At 39.7% G+C, this 22,204-nt stretch overlaps 3 protein-coding genes across 8 annotated transcripts in view; 1 reads left to right on the top strand and 2 right to left on the bottom strand.

The window, feature by feature from the left end:
• The window catches only part of LOC101745648 (uncharacterized), a 52,878-nt gene that overhangs the window by 22,319 nt on the left and 8,355 nt on the right, over positions 1 to 22,204 (top strand). For 3 of the 5 annotated variants that reach the window (XM_062670997.1, XM_038014184.2, XM_038014183.2), the window contains 4 exons: positions 15,318 to 15,497; positions 16,192 to 16,401; positions 17,520 to 17,736; positions 18,209 to 18,387. In XM_062670997.1, the coding sequence (XP_062526981.1) occupies positions 15,322 to 15,497; positions 16,192 to 16,401; positions 17,520 to 17,736; positions 18,209 to 18,387 (782 nt within the window). In that variant the 5' untranslated portion in view covers positions 15,318 to 15,321. Of the gene's footprint in view, positions 1 to 14,120; positions 14,274 to 15,317; positions 15,498 to 16,191; positions 16,402 to 17,519; positions 17,737 to 18,208; positions 18,388 to 20,470; positions 20,742 to 22,204 lie in introns of those variants that run through there. The other 2 variants (XM_038014186.2, XM_038014187.2) reach the window with 2 other exon arrangements.
• LOC101743913 (cholinesterase 2) lies at positions 647 to 10,052 on the bottom strand. 2 transcript variants are annotated; one of them, XM_062670996.1, is made up of 4 exons: positions 10,008 to 10,052; positions 8,787 to 8,980; positions 6,936 to 8,155; positions 647 to 5,076 (listed from the first exon to the last, which is right to left on the bottom strand). In XM_062670996.1, exons 1-4 carry the CDS (start codon positions 10,048 to 10,050, stop codon positions 4,881 to 4,883), a joined length of 1,653 nt encoding a protein of 550 aa, XP_062526980.1. In that variant the 5' UTR covers positions 10,051 to 10,052; the 3' UTR covers positions 647 to 4,880. The 2 variants fall into 2 exon arrangements, with proteins under 2 accessions (XP_062526980.1, XP_004922266.2); XM_004922209.5 differs by lacking the exon at positions 10,008 to 10,052 and having other exon boundaries at positions 8,787 to 9,154.
• Positions 9,998 to 14,110, bottom strand: LOC105842060 (carboxylesterase 5A). Its single transcript, XM_012692729.4, has 5 exons — positions 13,810 to 14,110; positions 13,150 to 13,304; positions 12,750 to 12,879; positions 11,138 to 12,360; positions 9,998 to 10,550 (listed from the first exon to the last, which is right to left on the bottom strand). Exons 2-5 carry the CDS (start codon positions 13,197 to 13,199, stop codon positions 10,361 to 10,363), a joined length of 1,593 nt encoding a protein of 530 aa, XP_012548183.2. The 5' UTR covers positions 13,200 to 13,304; positions 13,810 to 14,110; the 3' UTR covers positions 9,998 to 10,360.

Below are 22,204 nucleotides of genomic sequence, written 5' to 3' on the forward strand. Positions count from 1 at the left end.
CCGAAACGCGTTGCTGCTTCACGGCAGAAATAGGCAGGGCAGTGGTACCTACCCGCGCGGACTCCCAAGAGGTCCTATCACCAGCCTAGGTAGGAAAAAAAAGCACTTTCCCGTAGGTGATGCTCCATCCTAAGCTTTTTTTTCAAGTCAAGACTGTTTGTTGGGTCGTTGAGTACATTGAACTGTTTATTCCACTTTACGTATTTGTTGTACATGGGCGGACTCAATGCGCTCTCTGCCAGTCAACCAAAGATAACGATGAGACAGTAATTTGATTTGTTTGGATTTGTAATTAATTTATTGAGTTTAGCGTCAAAGAGAAGATTTTCTACCGAGCGGATGCAATTGCTCAGTAGACCGACAACCCGAATGTTGTTGTTCGCGACTTGTATATTATAATATGTAAGCTTGTGTTGAAAATGACGTAGCGAGCGTAGGGGACAAATCGAAAAAGTGTCCACCTGTAAACAACAAGTTATTGTTGGAACATTCACAGAAATAGCTCTAGTATAGTAAATGGAAATGATATTATGAATATAGCAGTTTTAAACAGAATAAAGTATATACCGGGTTGAAAAATATTGTATTTTTCGTGACTTGTGTAGTAAAAAAATATGAAGTAGGTACATATTTAAAATCTCAACTATTTATTTTTATTTTTATTAATATTTACGTAGGAAGTGTTTCTTTCGTTCGTCATTTATTATCATATTCTAACAGCTTATGGCGCTGTTTTTTTTTTAATATTTCCTTTTGCTACTGTGGCGCCACCTTAATTGGCTCCTTTTCAATGGACACTTTTTAATACACTGAGATAGTGCTCCGTACTTCTAACTTCCATAATTCATCAATATTCTTCGGGAGACCAGAAAGAATTCACACGGCCATTTTAATTGAATTTATTTTATTATGCATCACCGTAATCAATTATAGGGAAGATCAAGGCTTGTACTAGCATAGTCTTCATATATCATAGTCATATATGTCGGCGCGTGTTTTTATAAACCATTACTTCATGACTAATAAAGATGGGACGACAAACAACAGCTGCAAGCATTCATCGAAAACAACACGTGCAAGATAAAAATCGTAAACAACATCGTCCCACCACGATACCTTGCTATAAAAACGCTCCGTTGTTGTCTCTCGAGCCAACCCATTCCGACAGGAGCCCTCTTCTTCGATATAGCGAAGGCGTTCGACAAAGTCTGGCACAACGGTTTGATATACAAACTGTATAACATGGGAGTGCCAGACAGACTCGTGCTCATCATACGAGACTACTTGTCGAACCGTTCGTTCCGATATCGAGTCGAGGGAACGCGTTCCCGGCCCCGTCACGTCACAGCCGGAGTCCCGCAAGGCTCCGCCCTCTCCCCGTTACTATTCAGTTTGTATATCAATGATATACCCCGGTCTCCGGAGACCCATCTGGCGCTCTTCGCCGATGACACCGCCATCTACTACTCGTGTAGGAAGAAGGCGTTGCTTCATCGACGACTTCAGACCGCAGCTACCACCATGGGACAGTGGTTCCGGAAGTGGCGCATCGACATTAACCCCACGAAAAGCACAGCGGTGCTCTTCAAAAGGGGTCGCCCTCCGAACACCACGCTGAGCATCCCTCTCCCGACTAGGCGCGTCAACACCCCCGCCCCCGCCGTTCGCCCAATCACGATGTTCGACCAGCCCATACCGTGGGCCCCGAAGGTCAAATATTTAGGCGTCACCCTCGACAGTAGGATGACATTCCGCCCCCACATCAAGGCGAAGTAAAATGTCCCTTAGAAATAAGGTGACACTCTACAAAACTTGCATACGCCCCGTCATGACCTATGCAAGTGTAGTGTTCGCTCACGCGGCCCGCATACACTTAAAATCCTTTCAAATCATTCAATCCCGTTTTTGCAGGATAGCCGTCGGAGCCCCGTGGTTCGTCAGGAATGTCGACCTCCATGACGACCTGGACTTAGAGTCCATCAGTAAGTATCTGCAGTCGGCGTCCATGCGCCACTTCGATAAAGCGGCACGACACGAGAACCCTCTCATCGTGGCCGCCGGTAACTACATTCCCGATCCTGCGGACAGAATGGAAAGCAGTCGACGTCGCCCAAAACACGTCATCTCGGATCCTCCCGATCCACTAACGGTGCTTTTAGGCACTTCAAGCACCGGTCACCGTTCTCGTCGAACCCGTCGCTTGCGACGAAGGGCTCGACGAGTAAATTAACTCTCAGACACAGCCCACTGAGTTTCTCGCCGGATCTTCTCAGTGGGTCGCGTTTCCGATCCGGTGGTAGATTCTGCGAAGCACGACTCTTGCTAGGGTTCGTGTTAGCAACATCGTCAGGTTTGAGCCCCGTGAGCTCACCTACTAAAGTTAGGGTTACGCTGAAATAGCCGCTAGGGCTATCAGATTAGGTAGGAAAAAAAAAAAAAAAAAAAAAAAAAAAAAAAAAAAAAAAAAAAAAAAACTCGAGCTCAGAAGCGAGCGAGTCGCCGTATCAGACGGAACGCTCCTGCGTAATATACGCTCTGAGTTAACATTTCTGTTTTATTGACTTACGAAGACCGCCCGCTTACCATGTCGCTACCCGAAAGTGGAAATACTCCAACATATATATCATAGTCGCTGATGGTAAGAAATTCTTGAGGCGATACAGAAGAATTCCAGAGGTTCTTTGTCCAATGTAAGATACTTGAGCTTTCCAGTAGAGTGTGGAGTCTATGTAAAGGCCTAGGTTCTTAACCACGGAACTTAAGGAAATCACTGTGCCATTATAGAATATAGGTGGGAGTGACATAGTAGTTAAGCGTTGGACCATACGAGAACTACTCACAATAATGGCCTGGCATTTCGTTGGATTCACGCTTAAGCCTAACTTAGTTAACCAATTACATATGTAGTCCAGGTCCCTATTTAACTGGTTTATTGCCTGAGAAATGGACTCCACAGTCGTCTGTCTATAAAGCTGCAAGTCATCAGCATACAGATAATACGCACACTGAAGATTATTTGTTAAAAAAATTATAAAAATAGAAAATGATAATGGGAGACAAAATACCGCCTTGGGGCACGCCAGAGTCGACACTACACCAACTTGAAGAGGTGTCATCAATACGAGTAGACTGCTGGCGTCCCCGAAGATATGATGAAAACCATTTCAGCGCTGTAGGAAAGATCATAACATAGGACAGAACAGATAGGAGGATATCGTGATTGACGGCATTGAACGTATTTGAAAAATCAATTAGTGCGAGTACGGTGACTTTAGTTTCTTGCATACCTGCCCTAATGTCGCCAACCACTTTAAGGAGAGCGGAAACGGTGCGGTGACCTGGTCGGAAGCCAGACTTGTAAGGACTCAATAGGTTTTTCTGGAAAATAAACTGCGACAATTGTTTGTGTGCACAGGCCTCGATCACCTTTGACAGTAAGGGAAGAATAGATATGGGCCTAAAGTGATTTGGAAAGGAAGGGGGCCTTACGCCACAATGACGAAAAAGAGCCTGAAGATAGGGAGAAATTTGTGATGTGCCATATAGCTGGCAGAAGATGATCCAGGATTGTGACGATCATATGGCGACTTATATTGTCACAACCCACGGCGTTCGATTTTATGGACAGGATAATATTTTTGGAACGAAGTTCCTTATCGCGCGTTGTGAAAGGGGGCTAGACGGAAAAAATTCTTACGAAAAGTTGTCACGACACTTTTTAGATCCGTCATTCTGACCAATCAACGTGTAGGCGCTTATCGCGTGACATTGCTCGTATCCGATTGGTCCGCGTAATGAGTACAGTTTCTCGAGATAGCGTTTCAACAATCGTAATTTAGTTCATAGTATTGTTTTTTTCTTCTTCATAAAGCCGTAATTTATTATTATAACTTAAAAAAAAAATTACAATTCCTTCACTAATTAATCGAAAGGAACTTCGTTCCATCCGGGTGTCCCTTGACACCTCTGAAGTTTTTTGATCTCATCCACAGCAACCGAAGAAAATTCAAAAGAGTCAACATGAAGTCGAGACAAACCATTCAGATAGTTCAAGGCGCGACATTTCGTAAATATGATCATATATCTTCCTTTCGTGCTCAGCTCAAACTTCTACCGATTCGCCAGCGTCGTAATTTACGTGCACTGACGACTCTTCACTCCTTACTTATGTCTCCCGAATCTCCTTCCTGTCTGACTCCCTATTTTCAATATTTTCACTCCAGCCATGAGTAGCCTTACGTTCTCTCCATAGCCTATTAATTCGTTGTGTGGGAACACATAGTTATAATTATGTTCGTAACTCTTTCGCCATCTAGTCTGTTCTGCTATGGAATGCGCTTCCTCTCGAGATCAGAGCGCATAGTGCGAGTTTTTTAACGATCTCGATAGCGTGAAAGTTAGCTCATATTTGTATGGAGTTAAAACGTTTGCCTACGGTTGCCGCTAGGGGCGCTGTTCCAATTGCATACAAATTTGGCTTAACTTTTACGCTATCGAGAACGTTAAGAAACTCGCACTAAGAACACAGGACTATTACTAACCGGTGCGCGTTCAAGTTAAGGGTTCGGCGAATGCTGTCGGAAAAGTTAGCGGAATCGTCATGAACTTATTGAGGTGAAGTTATTTGTTAAGGAAATTTATTAATATATTCCTTTTAATACTGTATAAACTATTGAATGTATGTATGTGTGTATGTATATGTGTATGTATTTGTAACTCAATATAAATTTCATTGCATCTACCACTATTTACTCTGCACTACCTTTGGTTGACTGGTAGAGAATGCCTTAGGCATTTAGTCCGCCAATCTAATTTTTACATGAAGTGTAATAAATAAATAAATAACGCTCCACCGTATATGATAATATTGAGGATTGACTTCAGCAAGTATTTAGGTGTTTTAAATGAAATTTCTGATCGTAGTACTCGTAAAATAGGTCCCAAAATGTAAGCCTTTGTTTAAATGGTCTGTTCTTAGACTCCAAGGCGCTGTCTATGTTAATATAGGGTCTTGTATTCTGGGAGATCTTAGTCCACTTCACGGGTAGTAGTTGAGAGGTCTCCGGGATTGGGTTTCTGCAAAAAGAGAAGAGTACGTGTCGGTCAGCTATCGTGGAATTTTTATAACCTTCAGACACAGCCTATTGAGTTTCTCGCCGGATCTTCTCAGTGGGTCGCGTTTCCGATCCGGTGGTGGATTCTGCGAAGCCCTGCTCTTGCTGGAACTAGAGTTAGCAACGTCCTAGGTTTGAGCCCCGTGAGCTCACCTATTCGCCCGGTTACGCTGGCATAATTCCCTAGATTACCAGCCTAGGTAGGGGAAAAAAAGTGCTTTTTTTTGTTTGGCTGCGCATTTGCCAAGAGCTCCGAGAGGCTATTATCGCTTCACCGGTCATCGTTCTCATCGAACCCGTCGCTTGCGACGAAGGGCTCGGCGAGTAAATTAAACCACTGACACAGCCCACTCGTGGTCTAAAGGATAAGACGTCCGGTGCAATCGTGTTGAGTGATAGCATTAAAATATATATATAATATTTAGATAAAAGTATTGTAAATTTTAACAGCAATAAAGGCTTATTATATTATTATTATACTTAGTCTGGCCATAAATACTGTTACAATTAAAAATAAACAAAATATTACATTTGAATTTGGAATCTGCCATTTTTATATGATTGCTCATTGAGTTTTCTCATTTAGGCGCCAATACATTGTACAATATTTTGCGATATTAAAATGGAGTGGGGTGATAAAGAGAACCGAAGCGCTGTGATTGCATTACACAAAGTAGGTATGGAGCCAAATGCAATTTTAAAAACTCTCCATACGCTTGGTATTAGTAAAATGTTTGTGTGCCGGGCTATTAATAGGTGCAATGAGACCTCCTCTGTTTGTGACAGAAAAAGATCTGGCCGTCCAAGTAGTGTTCGTACGAAAAAGGTGGTCAAAGCAGTAAGGGAAAGAATTCGAAGAAATCCTGTCCGAAAGCAAAAAAAATTATCTCGGAAGATGAAGATAGCACCTAGAACCATGTCGCGTATTTTAAAAGATGACTTAGGACTTGCAGCCTATAAGAGACGTACTGGTCATTTCTTAACTGATAATTTAAAAGAGAATAGGGTGGTAAAATCGAAACAACTACTGAAGCGGTACGCAAAGGGAGGTCCTAGAAAAATTTTGTTTACAGATGAGAAAATTTTTACAATTGAGCAACATTTTAACATACAAAATGACCGTATTTATGGTCAAAGCTCTAAGGAAGCTTCCCAATTAGTCGACAGAGTGCAACGTGGGCACTATCCGACTTCAGTGATGGTTTGGTGGGGTATTAGCTATGAAGGAGTGACTGAGCCATACTTTTGTGAAAAAGGTATCAAAACATCGGCACAAGTGTATCAAGATACCATTCTTGAGAAGGTAGTGAAGCCCCTTAACAACACTATGTTCAATAATCAAGAATGGTCCTTCCAGCAAGACTCAGCACCAGGTCATAAAGCTCGGTCTATGCAGTCTTGGTTGGAAACGAACGTTTCGGACTTCATCAGAGCTGAAGACTGGCCTTCGTCAAGTCCCGATCTTAATCGCTGGATTATAATTTATGGTCAGTTTTAGAGAGTACGGCTTCTCTAAACGCCATGATAATTTGAAGTCCCTAAAACAATCCGTACGATTGGCAGTGAAAAATTTTCACATGGAAAGAGTGCGTGCTTCTATTGAGAACTGGCCTCAACTTTTAAAGAACTGTATTGCAGCCAATGGAGACCACTTCGAATAAGCTTTTTATACTTTAAATTGTTTTATATTTATGTATTAAACTAACACACTGTAAAAGTAATAAATATTATTTGCAATAGATTTTTTTTTTCTTATTGTAACAGTATTTATGGCCAGACTAAGTATAAGTATGTTTATTACCAAATATTGAATATACCCACCCGTACTTAGCGAAGTTTCCCCAAAGCGTTGTCATTTTCTCTATCATGTGTACGTCTTCGTCGTTGGGTATTCCGGTTATCAAATCAGTGCCGAACAAATAGCCCAATTCGTCGCCGTGTGTCGCTCCCGGCGCGGTCACGTTCCGGGCTATTTTCATCATGTTCCGGCCGCCGTCGTACGAAAACACGTAATAGTATATGTCCTTGACGCCGGCTTCGGTGAACTGTTTCATGCTCCTCTCGATCGGATGGTTGAAATTGAAGTCGGACGTCATATCAATGAATTCGTCTTCGCGTGTTTCAATGGGTCCGTCGTCGCCAAAATAAAATTTGTTCACGTATTCCGTTTGTTCGTCATCGAAACCGAGGATGTCTTTCAGGGGAACCTTCAAGAACTGACTCTGATAGTAAACCAAGTTCTCTCGTTCGTTGAAACCGAAAATCATTGGGATATCCTGTATCTCGTCGACTTGTAAATTTTTGGCGTAATCCGTGATGAATCTATGGGTCCCTTCGAATTGTTTTTCGACGCACGGCCTCAATTTGATCAGGCCTTCGTCTACCAAAGCGTTGGCATTTCTGACTAGTACAGGCGGGTCTTGTTTGGCGAGAAACGATAGCGCTAAGTCGAGGTTTTCGGTCACGAAGCCCATTTTGGCGGCAATTTTGAAAGGCACTGTGTTGTCCGGTTTTACCGTTGTGCCTGGCATATAAGCGGACCCGCTCTGCAGTATAGCTTTATGGAAGAGCTTTTCGTGATTCGCCAGCAAATGCCAATGGACAGAGATCGCGCCGCCGCTCTCGCCGAACAACGTGACTCGACTGCTATCCCCGCCGAAAGCATTAATATTTCTATTGACCCATTCCAAAGCCAGATGCTGATCTTTCAAACCCTGATTCCCTGGTACTCTCGAGTCTTCCAAGCACAAGAACCCGTAAGGCCCGAGGCGGTAGTTCATGAAAACCAAAACCACGTTTTGCTTGATTAAGAATTCCGGGGAGTAGTCCCGCCAGTTACCGCTTCCATGTCTGAAGCCGCCACCGTGGATCCAGACCATGACGGGGAGCAGGTTGCGGGGGGTGGCTGTCTTCGGAACGTATATGTTCAGGTTGAGACATTGTAAAGTCCCTCCGTCGTTGATAGGTGATAGTTGTGGACACGCGGCAGAATCGTCTATGGCGTTGAAAGTCTCATTGAAATCGGGATGCGGCGAGGATATCTGTCGTGATCATTGAATTATTTTAATTCATGTTTATTTTAAATTAGAATGTCAAACTGATTTTTAAGAAATCTTTACCCATGTTACAATGAAATCTAATTGCATATAAGGGATTTGTACAACAGTAATCTCTTAACTTTTTCTACATGCACACATTAACATTTAACTTAAATGGAATAAAATGAATACACTATTTTGGGTCCCAGCCAAAGGTCACACAACATTTAGAGTGTAACACAACTTGTACAAGGTCGCTTCTGTTAAAAGTCATCAAATGCAGAATTTTATTTATTAAATTATAAAATAAAAAACATAGTCTGCAAATAAAAACTAACAAAAAACAAACTAAAACAATTAGAACTTATATTTCAAGGTGGGTGGTGCACTTACGTTGTAGATGTCAATAGGCTCCAGTAACCACATAACACCAGGTGGGCTGTGAGCTCGTCCACCCATCTAAGCAATAAAAAATAAAAAAGATGCCACTACTCTACAAGATAAGTACTATAAATAAACTAATAAAATCTTAACAACAAATAAAAATCAACGGGTTATACATTAAAAATCGAATAAACTCACTAATTGTGTTAATAATAATGTAAAGAATGATCAATGCATCTACTAAACTCACCCCAAACGGATTGTTTTCATCGACTAAAGCGTACGGAACACCGAGAAACATAGAGTACTCACCGTCTACTGATTGCAAACCTCTGATCAACCCTGCCGGAGTGTCCACAAGTGGATCCGACTTCACACCACCCATCCACACTAAGAGAGCAACGCTAATCGACAACAGCATTGTCTGAATCATGACTGGAAAAACTTTGTTAGCACCACTTTTATTTTAGTCTGGAATCTTGATTAGATAAAGATCTTAGGAGTCGTAATTTGTTAACTAGAGAGGGTTTCCGTTGTATTCAATAATTCAATTAAGATATTAAAGGTATATTATCTAATTTTATCGCTATCTGATGTTGAGATAGCATCAGAGCCGTTGTTGTTGGGCGATTGCTGAGCTATAAATTGAATCAAAAATACCTTTTGAATTAGCTCCTTGAAGCACTGCTGTTGGTATACTGTTGAGAGGATTAGCTCAATCTGGAAACTTTAAAGCACCTAATCTGTTATCTATATATTAATACGTGAAGCAAAACTTTGTACCCCTTTTTACGAAAATTACATGGACCGCGGAGTATGAAATTTCCCACACCTATAGAGAATATAGAGGAGTGCGGAATGTAATTTTTTTTATTTTGCCTAAAAATATGTACTTAAAATCAATAAAAAAACCTTAACTCACACTACCATGTATTTGACATACACACGCACATATACTCTTTTGTTTATTGTTAAAGCCTGTGGTCCAATTGAGATGAATAGATTATTAATGTTTGCCTTAATATTATTTGCCTATAGTGTAGCTTTGGCGAAATCTGTGATTAATGTAAGGTCTTTGACAATTATAGAACTATAATAATGTTTAAACTTATAATTTAAAATAATAATAACGGTCGAATTTCGACTACCGGGCGACCACTTAATAACCTAAATTATTTCACGCAACTTATAACCCGACACCTTGTGTGTTGTTTTACAGACACGTAATGACACGTATAGAATCTACAATCGTGAGTCACGATTTCGATCCAATTCGTGACCCACAGAACCTTCGGCGAGAAACTACAACGTGATTTATTCCTATTACGAATTTTATGACACAAATACAATGAAACTATAAAAGGAAACTAGATACAATTCTCCAGCGATCTAAGCTGTGCTTAGAGCAGAGACAACAGACAACCGAGAAATATTGTATTTATACGAAAAGCTTATTAGAAATAATTCTTACATCTTTTATTTACTAAACATATGGTACTAAACAAAAATGACATGTATAAAGACACAATGTTTTTGACTGTGTTAAGGGTGCCATTTCAGACAGCCAAACATTTACTCCGGTCGAATAACTGGACCACAGGAAATGAGCAAGAAGTTGATCTAATTTGAAGAGTTGCCCAAAGAATCCTTAAATCGCTTCATAGAATTCAGGAAGATAAATGTAAAATTCAAAGCTTTTGAACAAATAGAGTGAGCAATACTCACTAGCTTTTTTTGTAAAGCTTGTAATTCCTGATTTCGAAGCGAATTCAAATTATTTATTTACTATTATTCTGTTATATTAATGGATGGTCCGTGTTTCTATTACACGAACTTGTCTGTAACAGGATCCGGGTTCTGGACGGCTTTATAAACGAGATCCCAGAATGCCATTCTGTCATGGAAAGGTCTCGTTTTCAATGTTAGATTAGAATCGATGTTCATGTAATATTTCTTCGTCGAGACAGATTTCCATTTGTCTGGTATCGCGTCCGATATTTCTGGTGTAGGGTTGCTGCAACAACGAAAAGCTTATTTATAATAATAAACGCTGGGAACAAATCACGCACGGTCTTACAGCCGCAATTTAGGATTCCCTGTGTTATGGCTACTAGTTATTGATAGACATACTTGTCGGAAACGGTCATTAGTTTGGTAGCTAAACGAAACTCAGAACGATTCCCGAGAGATGGCAGCACGACTGCGGTATTGTAGGAATAATAATAGCTTTACCGCGGCAGTTCCCGAGTGCCACACGTTTTTTTGTTGATTTTTTTTTATTGCTGAGAGGGGTGTACTAGCTCACAGCCCACCTGATGTTAAGTGGTTACTGGAGCCCATAGATATCTACAACGTAAATGCCGTGACCCAGCTTGAGATATGAGTTCTAAGGTCTCAAGTCTAACTACAACGGCTGCCCCACCCTTCAAACCGAAACGCATTACTGCTTCACGGCAGAAATAGGCGAGGTGGTGATACCTGCCCATGCGGACTCACAAGAGATCCTACCACCAGTAAGTCATCATCATTAATAAATCATTAATCATTATCTTGATGCAATAGATGCAGAGCGAAATTATGATTTGAGAAAATAAATCTTACCCGAACTTTGCAAAGTCCGTCCACATCTTCGTCATTCTATCTATAACTAATTGATCTTCTTCGTTTGGCGAGTCCTTGAGTGCATCGTTCCCGAAAAGATAACCAAGCTCGTCACCGTGGGTCGCACCGGAATGGGCGATATTCAAAATCTTGCTCATAACATTCCGGTGTCCGCTATAATTAAACACGTAATAGTAGATGTCTTTAGCTCCGTTTTCGATCATTTTGTTCATGGATCTTTCGACAGGGTGATTGTAGAAGAAATCAGAACCGAACTGAACAAATTCAGGTATTATATTATCATTAAATTCGGCGTCACCAACGTAAAACTGTTGGATTATTTGCGCTATCGACTCATTTAAATTTTCAAAGCCCATCTCTAGAACTTTCCCGAAGGATCCTTTGATAAAATATTTATTGTAGTAAGCCAGCATTTCTTCACCGTTCGAGCCGTACATCAAATTGAGTCCGCTAATTTTCTTGTTGCCCAAATTCTGTGGAAGGTCAGGTATCACGGCATCAGACCCGCTATCCACGCACGGTCTTATGATTTGATAAACGTTTTCTATTTCGTTTGTCGCCGCTATTACTAAATCAGAGTCTTTTTCTGACAGAAACCTTATAGCATTCTCTATATTGTCAGTTTCGTATCCCATGTTAGAGGCAATTGTGAAAGCTATTTCGTTATTTAGTTTGGATACAGCGATAGGTTTTAGTGTCGAGCCGCTTTGCATTATAGCTCTTTGGAATAAAAGCTCTCGGTGTGACAGTAGAAAAAACTCAATCGACACTGCTCCGGCGCTTTCACCGAAAACTGTCACCATTCTTGGGTCTCCTCCAAAGTATCTAATGTTTTCTTTGACCCATTTAAGTGCTAGATATTGGTCCTTCAGGCCCTGATTCCCAGGGACCTTTTCACTGTCCAAGCAGAGAAAGCCGTATGGCCCTAACCTGTAGTTAATAAATACCAGCACCACGTCGTGCTTAATGAGGAGTTCCGGAGAATAATCGGCCCGATTACCGCTGCCGATGGAGAAACCGCCGCCGTGAATCCATACCATGACCGGGAGAAGATTTTTTGTGGTAGCTTTGTTTGGAACGTATATGTTTAAGTGGAGACATTGTAGTGTTCCTATAGGAGTCTGGCCCGACATTTGAGGGCACACCGTTGTATCGTTGTACGCTTCGAAAGGCGTCTCGAATCCGGGATGAGGTGTCGATGCCTGTCGACGGTAATGAGAAAACTGATTTATTTGTTGTTAGGTCTTCTTACAAACTAACAGTTAAACTAAAACATACGTAAAGTATTAACGGTACCGTAAGTAGCTTTTTGTGACAGCTACAAATCACTGCAAATCAATAAGAAATATATTCGTTTCCGGAGGATATATGCTTATTCGGGATAGATTTTAATGAAAATTTTTTGTTTACCTTCCGGTGGATTCGAGAATGGTTTAGATTTACAAATAAGCCCAGCAGGTGGCGCTGCAGTCGCTATCTAGGTTATTTATCCTTCCTAGAAATAATTTATATGGCAAAACAAGGTTTACCGGGGCAGCTAGTTTTCCTAGTAATAATTTAAAGGGTTGATCGATACACCGACTAAACTTACCCCAAACGGATTGTTCTCATCGACTAAAGCGTACGGAACGCCGAGGAACATAGAGTACTCTCCATCTTGAGACTGGACACCTCTGATCAACCCTATCTTCGAATCCACGAGCGGATCAACTGCTGTCACACTATGCATAAAAAAAATTGACGCGAATAAAAATATTAGCAGCATTGTTCTAATGTGATTGCTAATTTTTAATGGTAAAATTTTGTATTGATATGAATTTATAAAGATGTTTTCTTAATGCTCAAGTGTTTGTTGGTATCTCGATGGCCGATAAACTTATCTGTTTGCGCAGATAACTGTGCTGATAAATAGAAATATTGAATTTAATGTCTTCGTAGCTGAAACTATGATTTTGGCCTTATTATCTACCACCACCGCATTAGAGACATACCTGGAACCACAGTGTTTATCCGCGGTGCGTTCCCAGAGATCTCTTCTCATTGCCAAGCGACTTTGGAATAAATTCCCCTCTATCCTGAGCGCTTTGAATGTCCTTTTTCAGGAGAGGCTTGCTGAGAATACTCAGTGGTTGGCAGTGGCTTGACCCTGGAATTATTGGCATATATTAACCACGGTAACCATTCACCATCGGATGGACCAAATTCTTGTCTATTTACAACCATGGGATGGAGATACCTAACAATTCACTAATGCAATTTCTATTTGGCTATAACGGCATCCGTTGTAAGTTAAGTCGTTGATTTATGTTGTTTATCTTTGTTGGTTGTTCATTTTGATTTTTTTATTGCTTAAATGGACGGAACATCTTGAATTAAGTGGTTACAGGACCCAATGCCCGCGAGCGATCTTGAAACATGAGTTCTAAGTCTGAATTGTAACTGATTGTCTCCATCATTCAAACGTTAACGCATTAGTGGTTTTCGGCAGAGATAGACAGGTTGATTGTACCTTCAAACAATAATTACACAAATTACAATTTTTGCGGAATAACTTTTTGTTACACTATGTTATTTGTTTATCGTGGAAGTTGTGTGTGAAGTATAAATTTCATTAAAAAAATGTTATTTTTGAGATTTGCATAGTCGCATACCTCGATACGGTGACACCGAGAGTGTATCTTTAAAACCACAACGATATGATATTTAATTAACGTATTCCTCATTCATACACATTCACAAACATATTTTCAAAGTGTTATCTAAGCCGGGGGGAGGGTCAAATTATTATTTGGTTTAATTTAACCGGAGCTTGGCCTTGTGGTCGTGTAGATAAACTACAGTAATGGAAAAATTATTTCTTCCTTCATTCTAATTAGGTACATGACATAACGTATATTACACATGTGTTTGTGAAGACATTACAGACGACTTCTGTGTGAACCATGTGAACTGTCATAAATGAATTTGATGTAATGACAGTGACATACACCATACCATATTGACAACTCTAGTACAAAGGATTTGTTTTGTTTACTTTATAAATAATTAAATAAGTGTACAAATTCTTAAATATTCAAGACATTGTTCATTAATCGTGTTCTTATCCACGAATCAGGTTGGTCTTTATTTCCATTCTTATACTTTTAATACGTATATTTTTTAATATTCATTTAAAAGTAACCTTAATTTCGCTCCGAAAGCGCTATTTTATTAAAAAAATACATAAAATGTATTAAAACTGGGTAATATAAAGAAATAATCAAATCTATATATTTATTTCGGATTAGATCCGATCTTTCAGTTCCAAAATACGTAAATTATTACGATGTAATTTTTACTATTTGAAAATGGATCCTGCTTATGAAATCTTATTTATTATTGAGTTACTTGTTCTGTTATATTTGCTTTGCATGTAAACTTTTCACTCATGATTCTCTGTAGTCGCCTCAACTAACAGTTTCATATCGCCTGAAACTGTAATCCATACATGAGTCGTCTATTATCAAAGGCGGCAATCTGTACATTTGGACAAAAAATTTTTATTGATATGTCAATACAGATTTATTTGAATATAATCGTCTCCTTCAAAGAATACGGTTCAAAACCTGCATTAAATAAAGGTTAATAGTTAACCTGTTATTTATCTAAGATGTCGTTCCGAAGAGTTTTGTGACTGCCAATGGAATACAAAGTCAATAATTCGTTTTTCTGATTTACCAATCATTGTCCAAAAGTCAGATTGCCGCCTTTGATAATAGTCGACTCACATATGACATACATATGTAGCTAGTTAAAAGTGTTGATCTGTGTTTTTTCTAATCAAAAATAGGTTTATGTTAAAAGACAACGATACTCGTGATGACAGAAAATACGCAGTTTGACCCTTAGTAAAACTTAATTACTGAATTAACAAACAAACACTTAATGTGAATTTTGTATTTCGATTCTATGATCCAATTTTTTTTTTATCTATTTTAATACAGCTGAGGTCAGTATGAATTGAATTTTTGTGCTCGCTTGGCATAAATCACGAGCATAAATCTTTGATGATAGTTTCATTTAAAAAATTTAAAACATCAACAATCTGCTCCATGAGATTAATCTGTTAAACAAAGCCTTGCGTTTAGAAATTTAAATGAGCAAAATAATTTTCTTACAGCCCAATGGCCACAACGTATGATACCATTATAGTAGGACTTGGGCCGGCCGGCTGTACTGCAGCATCAACCCTCGCTCAGGCTGGCAAAAAAATACTAGCTCTGGAAGCACAGAATAGGATCGGAGGGAGAGTTAAAACAGTACCTTTCGGTGATGGAGTGATTGAACTTGGAGCTGAATGGTGAGTATATTTGTATTAGTATATCAAATTATTCAAGCATCATACATGTATGAAGATGGGCATTAAATAAATTAACTTGTTGATAATAACGTTTAGTAGATGACCCTAAGCGATAGGGGCATCGCATTTGTGGATAAATTGTTATAACATGTTCTGTTTTCACAATATGATTCAGGAAAAGGCAATCACATTAGTAGTAATTTAATGTTTACTATCAGAAAAATTAAGAAAAATTTGAAGAATTAATTTTGAGAACTTCCGCTGCGTGAGATGCAGAAACGGTCAAAGTTTCGCTAGAATAATGTATGACAGAATTGTTTCCTTTTAAAAGATCTAAAAAAAAGTCCGTGACAGCATATGTCTATATATTAAGGTTGACTCACTATACTAACGTTTTTTATGCTAACCAAATTTGTTCTAAAATAAAGCATTATTTGTGATCTATTCCACGCGGACTAAGTATTCGACGCGGGTAAAAGCTAGTCCATTTATAACTGGTAGATGATGAAATGTCAAAATTAACATCGATCGAGACCGCTACATAGGCCGCATGTAGCGGTAGGTAGCGGCTTGGCTCTGCCCCAGGCGTTGCTGAAGTCCATGGGCGACGGTAACCTCTCACTATCGGGTGGGCCGTATGCTCGTCTGCCTTCAAGGGCAATAAAAAAATAAAAAATAAAAATTTCTCTTTCAGGATCCACGGGACCCATCCGAGTCGTGTTTATGATCTGGCCATCAAGAACAACGTCTCCATCATATCTCAGAACCTGGGCTTCGAAGCGTATCGTTCGAATGGAACGAAGGCGGACACGGCTCTCATCAATGAGCTGTTCGAATACACCCTGGAGGTTCAAGAGCATCCGCCCGAGACTCCTCAGCCTCTGGGACAGTTCATCACAACGAAGTAATTTTTTTTTTTTTTTTTTTTATTGCCCTTGTAGGCAGACGAGCATACGGCCCACCTGATGGTGAGTGGTTACCGTCGCCCGTGGACTTCAGCAATACCAGAGCCAAGCTGCTGCCTACCGAAAACGTGATTTTATTTTATTTTTGAAGTGAAACTTCTTTAGGCACGTTGAGAGTAAAATTTAACTCGCGACAGATTCGTTACGGCTAGAGAGAAAAGATACATTTAGGAAGAGCGAGAGTGAGAAAATAGACAGCGTCTCACTCGACCGTGGAGAGAGGGAAAGGCTAAATTGGTCTAGGTCGTTTCTCTTCCTATTACAAGAGAAATTTGATTTAAGGATGAAAAATGAAGAAGCATGTAGGCAGCAGCTTGGCTCTGCCCCTGGCTGACGTCCATGAGCGACGGTGACCACTTACCATCAGGTGGACCGAATGCTCGCCTGCCTACAAAGGCAATGAAAAAAAACCGCAACCGCAAAAGAAGTCTCACTTCTTTCACCAAGTTGTGCGCGCACCATTTTTTTTAACTGTTCACTGTCGTTTTGTTATTAATGATTGAAGTATTACTTACTGATTGTTATGTCTACCACATTCAAATAACTGAAGAAGTTTTCTTGTTACAATAATTCTTTTCAAATTTTTTAACTTTAAATGACTCGCATGTAAACTTGCAAAAATGTGGCTTAAAGCAAATAGCCTTATCACCCTTCGACATGTACTATTGGTATTGAAAGTAAAACAAAAGCTTCACTAAAGCACAAACAAGAACTATATTAAGTTTTTATTTTTATTTTGTATTGCTGACACGGGTGGACGAACTCACAGCCCACCTGCTGGTGATAAGTGATTACTGGAGCCCATAGATATCTACAACGTAGATGCGTCACCCACCTTGAGATATAAGTTCTAAAGTCTCAGTATAGTTACAACCGCTGCCCCACCTTTCAAACCGAAATGCATTAGCTGCTTCACGGCAGAAATAGGTGGTATCTACCCGTGCGGACTCACAATAGGTCCTACCACCAGTTCCATTATAAGCAAAGCTTTAGGAGCGCTTACGAGGAGAAAAGGACATTTTCGTAAATTTTACTGACAATTACAACGATTTTCCAGAATTAAGGAGTACTTAGGTGAGAAACACCCGGACGTGTTGAAAGATAAAGATTACGTCGACGAAATCCTTCATTTCCTCGATCTTCTAGTCGATAATTACGAGGCTTCGAACAGCTGGAACGATGTGACTACTCAGACGCACTACGTGGACTTGGAAGGGGACCAGCACATGAGCTGGCACAGGAACGGATACAGCACCCTGTTCGATATATTGCTGGTAAGCTAGTTTGTACCTTCGAGCTTAATTTTCTTTAGTCTTGGACTAAAAGAAACTCCTTCTTCTCTTGCTGTTCATAAGGTGACTTAGGGATTCAGTGGAAACCGGTAAGTAGTAGTCACAATAGACTTACTGCAGTCTCCAACGAGCAATAGGACCACAATCTTTCCTATACCCCTGCAAAGCAATCATGCTTTGGAGTATGTAGGGCTGGTCATCCATTACACAATACGATTCGAACTCATGTCTCTACATAGCCATAATAACCAAGGATAAGTCACGCGTGGTTATCTGACCCTACTTATACGTTAAAGTACCCAGACAAAGAGCAAACAAATTTGTTCATCATACGAATGTTTGCCCGATGCGGTAATCAAACCTACGATAGGCTGGCAATATTCACGATGCGAGTTAGGAGCGCATTGGAAAAGTTCGTTATCGGCGTTATAAGATGCCTGTTGTTTTATCCCAGAACACGTATAAGGGCGGTCCCGGTTACCCTAATCTGGAAATACAGCTGAACAAGGAGGTGGTCCTAATCGAATGGCCAACGGACCCAGAGCAGCTGGTCACGGTGAGCTGCAAAGATGGCACCAAATATACCGCGAACAATGTCATAGTAACAGTATCTTTGGGGGTTTTGAAGGAAAGGTATGTTATTTATGTTGTTAATCGAATCAATTTTTCTGTGTTAGAGTTTGGTTTTCTATCGAATGGAGAATGGTCATCGACGTCCATGAGCATTGGTGCTCATTAAAGCCTTTGAAGAAGGAGAGGACGCTCACAAAACACCGTAGAGGGGAATTAGTAGCAGGACCAAATGCTAAGAAGAATATTTTCGAAAGTACACTTCTGAATATAGGGGTTGTAGCCTATTTTATTACCAATATAGATTGGCTAGTATACGGCCTGTCTGTTCGTAAGTAGTCAGCGTCGCTAGTGGACACGAACAACGGCAAATAAAGCTAGAAGAGATCTAATGACCATGCGATTTTAAAGCTTTTTCAAATGTAACTAACTAGTTTTAATGTCTTTTAGCACATACGAATATGACGTATTAGGACCAAACTTCCTATAATTGAACTAAACTCGAAAGTCGAAACTTTTACGTATAAAAATTCTTTTTTTTTCTTCGGCGAATAAGAATGGAAAAAAAAAATTCTTCATAAATTGCAGCTATATTTGTTTCTATCATAAAATGTTTTTATAATGAGCCAACTGTACAAAGATAACGAATACAGTATGTATTATTGATAATATAATTGACGGCCGTTTCAAAAATAATAATACCTTGAATATTAAATAAATGTGATTTCTGATTTATAATAATAATAATAATGATAACAACGCGGAACAATCACGCACGGTCATCCTTCTCCAATTTAAAAATACCCTGTGTCATTGATACCAGAGACTGACATACACACTTATATACTTTTAAATATATACATATATAGATAATTAACACTAAAACAAAGAACAAACAAACCTGTTCGTCACATCAACGTTTGCCCGATGCGAGAATCGAACTAACGACCCCATTTTCCGTATCTACCCGCTGGTAGCCTTAAAAGGCTATTCCCGATACGCGCGGACGCTATTTCTATTTACAAAAGAAACAAACCTGTCTATTCTATTCTGCCTTAAATGATGCTCTCACATCAAGCAATACGACTATATCTGTGTTGAAATCCCGCACGCAGGCCAGACCGATTTATCTAAGAAACCATTTTAGACTTTGAGGCGGTTTACGACAAGAATTTACTACTTTTAATTATCCAAATCACAATTTTAATATTAGAAAAGCATTTTTGTCAAAGACATTCTTTATATCCCCTTTCCCTACTTATTCGGTGGTAGCCTAAGTGGCTATTCCAGCTACGTTCAGACGGGTAGGAGAGCTCACGGGCTCAACTTGAGAGAGTTTGGTAGCACCAGTCCTAGCAAGAGCAGTGCTTCACTGAATTTGCCATCGGATCGGAATCACGACCCACTGAGAAGATCCGGCGAGAAACTCAGTGGCCACAATGAAGGAATAACCACCGTGTAACGAAAATTTAATCTCCATGAACTTATTTCGATTTTTGAGACTTTTTATAAAAAAAAATTTATAGCTTTTTCTGTTATCTTGTCCTGTATCTATATATCTATGTAATGGTGTATATTTGAAGGTCTATTTCAGCGAGATTTCGAGATTAAATTGACAATTCTCACACTTATAAGCCGGTAGGCAGCGGCTTGGTTCTGCCCCTGGCATTGCTGAAGTCCACGGGCGACGGTAACCACTCACCATCAGGTGGCCGTATGCTCGTCTGCCTACAAGGGCAATAAAAAAAGTATAAAGTATATATGACAATTTTATTATTGCCTATAATCCGTAATTGACTTAAAATTCTGACCATAACGTAGTTTTTTGTATACCCTTCGCCTTCGTTATTATTTAGGGATGGATCCCATAGACACTGCCCACTGAGTTTCTCGCCGGATCTTCTCAGTGAGTCGCGTTTCCGATCCGGTGGTAGATTCTGCGAAGAACTGCTCTTGTTTGGGCCAATGCTAGCAAAACCTCCTGGTTTGAGCCCCGAGAGCTCACCTACACGCTAGGGCAATGCTGATTTAGCCTCTCAAAGCTATCAGCATAGGTAAGAAAAAAAGGGATAAATAGGGGAGTTTCAGCGGGATTATTGGCAAATATATATAATTTTTTAAATTCAATTCCCAAAAAAATTCACAGATACGATAAACTGTTCACGCCGGTGTTGCCGTCGAGGAAAATATCCGCGATCCAACAAATATCGGTCGGGGTCATAGCTAAAGTTGCCATGTCGTTTCCGGCGAAGTGGTTCCCGGACGATATCGTTTATCTCGGTTTCCTGTGGAGCAAACAGGACCTGGACTCGTTGAGCGACGAGGATCAGTGGATGAGCAAAATGGAGGGCCCGTCTCAGCCGATGTCTTCGAATGATTCGGTCACGTTGTGGATTGTTGGTGATGGTGCCAAATCGGTTCGTTAAAGCGCTTATCAGATTGCGGGACGCACGGGGCTATGTTCAATATTTACGCACAAACAATCTCACTATTTCTAATATATATATATATATATACTAATATGTAAAACTGCAGTGGTTTTTACGGATTTTCCGTTATAACTACTGAACCATGCATCCGATTGACTTGAAACTTGGTATCCGTGTAGAAAATACATGTACTTAATACATAAGCTAATATTTATATGAGTGTTGGACTCCCTACACAAGTTGCGGGGGCGTTAATGATGAGAATCTTTGTGGGGGTGAGAAATAATAATGTTAATTTTAAATGCCCAACGAAGCGGGCGGGTACAACTAGTATATAAAGATATCGAGGGCTGAAAAGCTATTCGGCTTAAGCGACATTTTTGCAACTTTACAGGAGATCCGCTTATAGTTTAAAAATTTGGAAACAAAAAACAAAAATAAAACGGACCTTTAATTACAAAGATAAATGTCGCGTATTAAGCGAAACGCCGCTTAAACAAGATAGCTTTTCACCCCTCGAATTTACTAATCGAGGGATAATCGTTTTTTCTTCTATCTTCTATCTATCTATCTTCTAAATTGATAAAAATTGATTGCTGTTCGTTAGTCTCGCTAAAACTCGAGAACGGCTGGACCGATTTGCCTAATTTTGGTCTTGAATTATTTGTGGAAGTCCAGAGAAGGTTTAAAAGGTAGATAAATATGAAAACGCTCGGAATTCAATAAAAATAACAATTTTGTTTTTCCTTTGATGTGTCCCCCGTCGGACGGATTCATTTTGTTTATCGGTTGAGGCACTACGAAGTCTGCCGGGTCAGCTAGTTAGAAATAAATACGACGTATGAGCGGTTGTGATTTATTCATCAAACAAATTGTAGAACAAAGACTCCACGTTAGGCCTTTGATTTCCAAGAGTTTTAAATAGTTCATATTCAACGGAAGAAAGTACGAGTTGAATGTACTTTTGTTTTTTTATTTTGTTACGAAAACTGTAATATCGATTACGGAAACCGAAAACCGAAAAATAAAAAAGTTTTTTTTAAACGCGCATTCTAAATCAAATTGGGCCGGTCTTTACGCGCAACGTATAAACCTTTTTTTTTAGGGATTTTATGACCTGGTAACTAAGACATTTAAGTCATGTCTTATTTTAATTTATATTCTTATTTTTATGAAAAATGATAATATGGAGTGAAATGAAATGAAATGAAGATGATTAATTTGAGACATTAATCAACTGGGACGAAATTAAATGAAATGAGATGAGATGATATGGGATGAAATATAATCTCAGTAAAATGGTGGTCATTTACTGTGATTTTTTCAGTGGACTTTTTGGAGGATCCCGGGAAGTTACATCCAGCGGCTTTGTTTCATTTTCCCACATTTGTGCACTTTCACAGATATTAAACAGTTAATAAACCACCATTATTACGCATTTAAACCTGAAA

This window comes from Bombyx mori, chromosome 11 (genome assembly GCF_030269925.1).
Source record: "Bombyx mori chromosome 11, ASM3026992v2".
In the NCBI taxonomy this organism is placed as follows: Eukaryota; Metazoa; Arthropoda; class Insecta; order Lepidoptera; family Bombycidae; genus Bombyx; species Bombyx mori.

What these genes read in the sequence shown, in the direction of transcription:
- LOC105842060 (XM_012692729.4), bottom strand. Translation starts at nt 13,199, where the DNA reads ATGAGAAGAGATCTCTGGGAACGCACCGCGGATAAACACTGTGGTTCC. An exon ending in GATAAACACTGTGGTTCCAG is followed by an intron (nt 12,880 to 13,149) that starts GTATGTCTCTAA and finishes TTTTATGCATAG; the next exon opens with TGTGACAGCAGTTGATCCGC. An exon ending in ACGGACTTTGCAAAGTTCGG is followed by an intron (nt 10,551 to 11,137) that starts GTAAGATTTATT and finishes TCGTTGTTGCAG; the next exon opens with CAACCCTACACCAGAAATAT.
- LOC101743913 (XM_062670996.1), bottom strand. Translation starts at nt 10,050, where the DNA reads ATGTCATTTTTGTTTAGTACCATATGTTTAGTAAATAAAAGAT. An exon ending in ATGAAAACAATCCGTTTGGG is followed by an intron (nt 8,156 to 8,786) that starts GTGAGTTTAGTA and finishes TGATCACGACAG; the next exon opens with ATATCCTCGCCGCATCCCGA. An exon ending in GGAAACTTCGCTAAGTACGG is followed by an intron (nt 5,077 to 6,935) that starts GTGGGTATATTC and finishes CTCTTTTTGCAG; the next exon opens with AAACCCAATCCCGGAGACCT.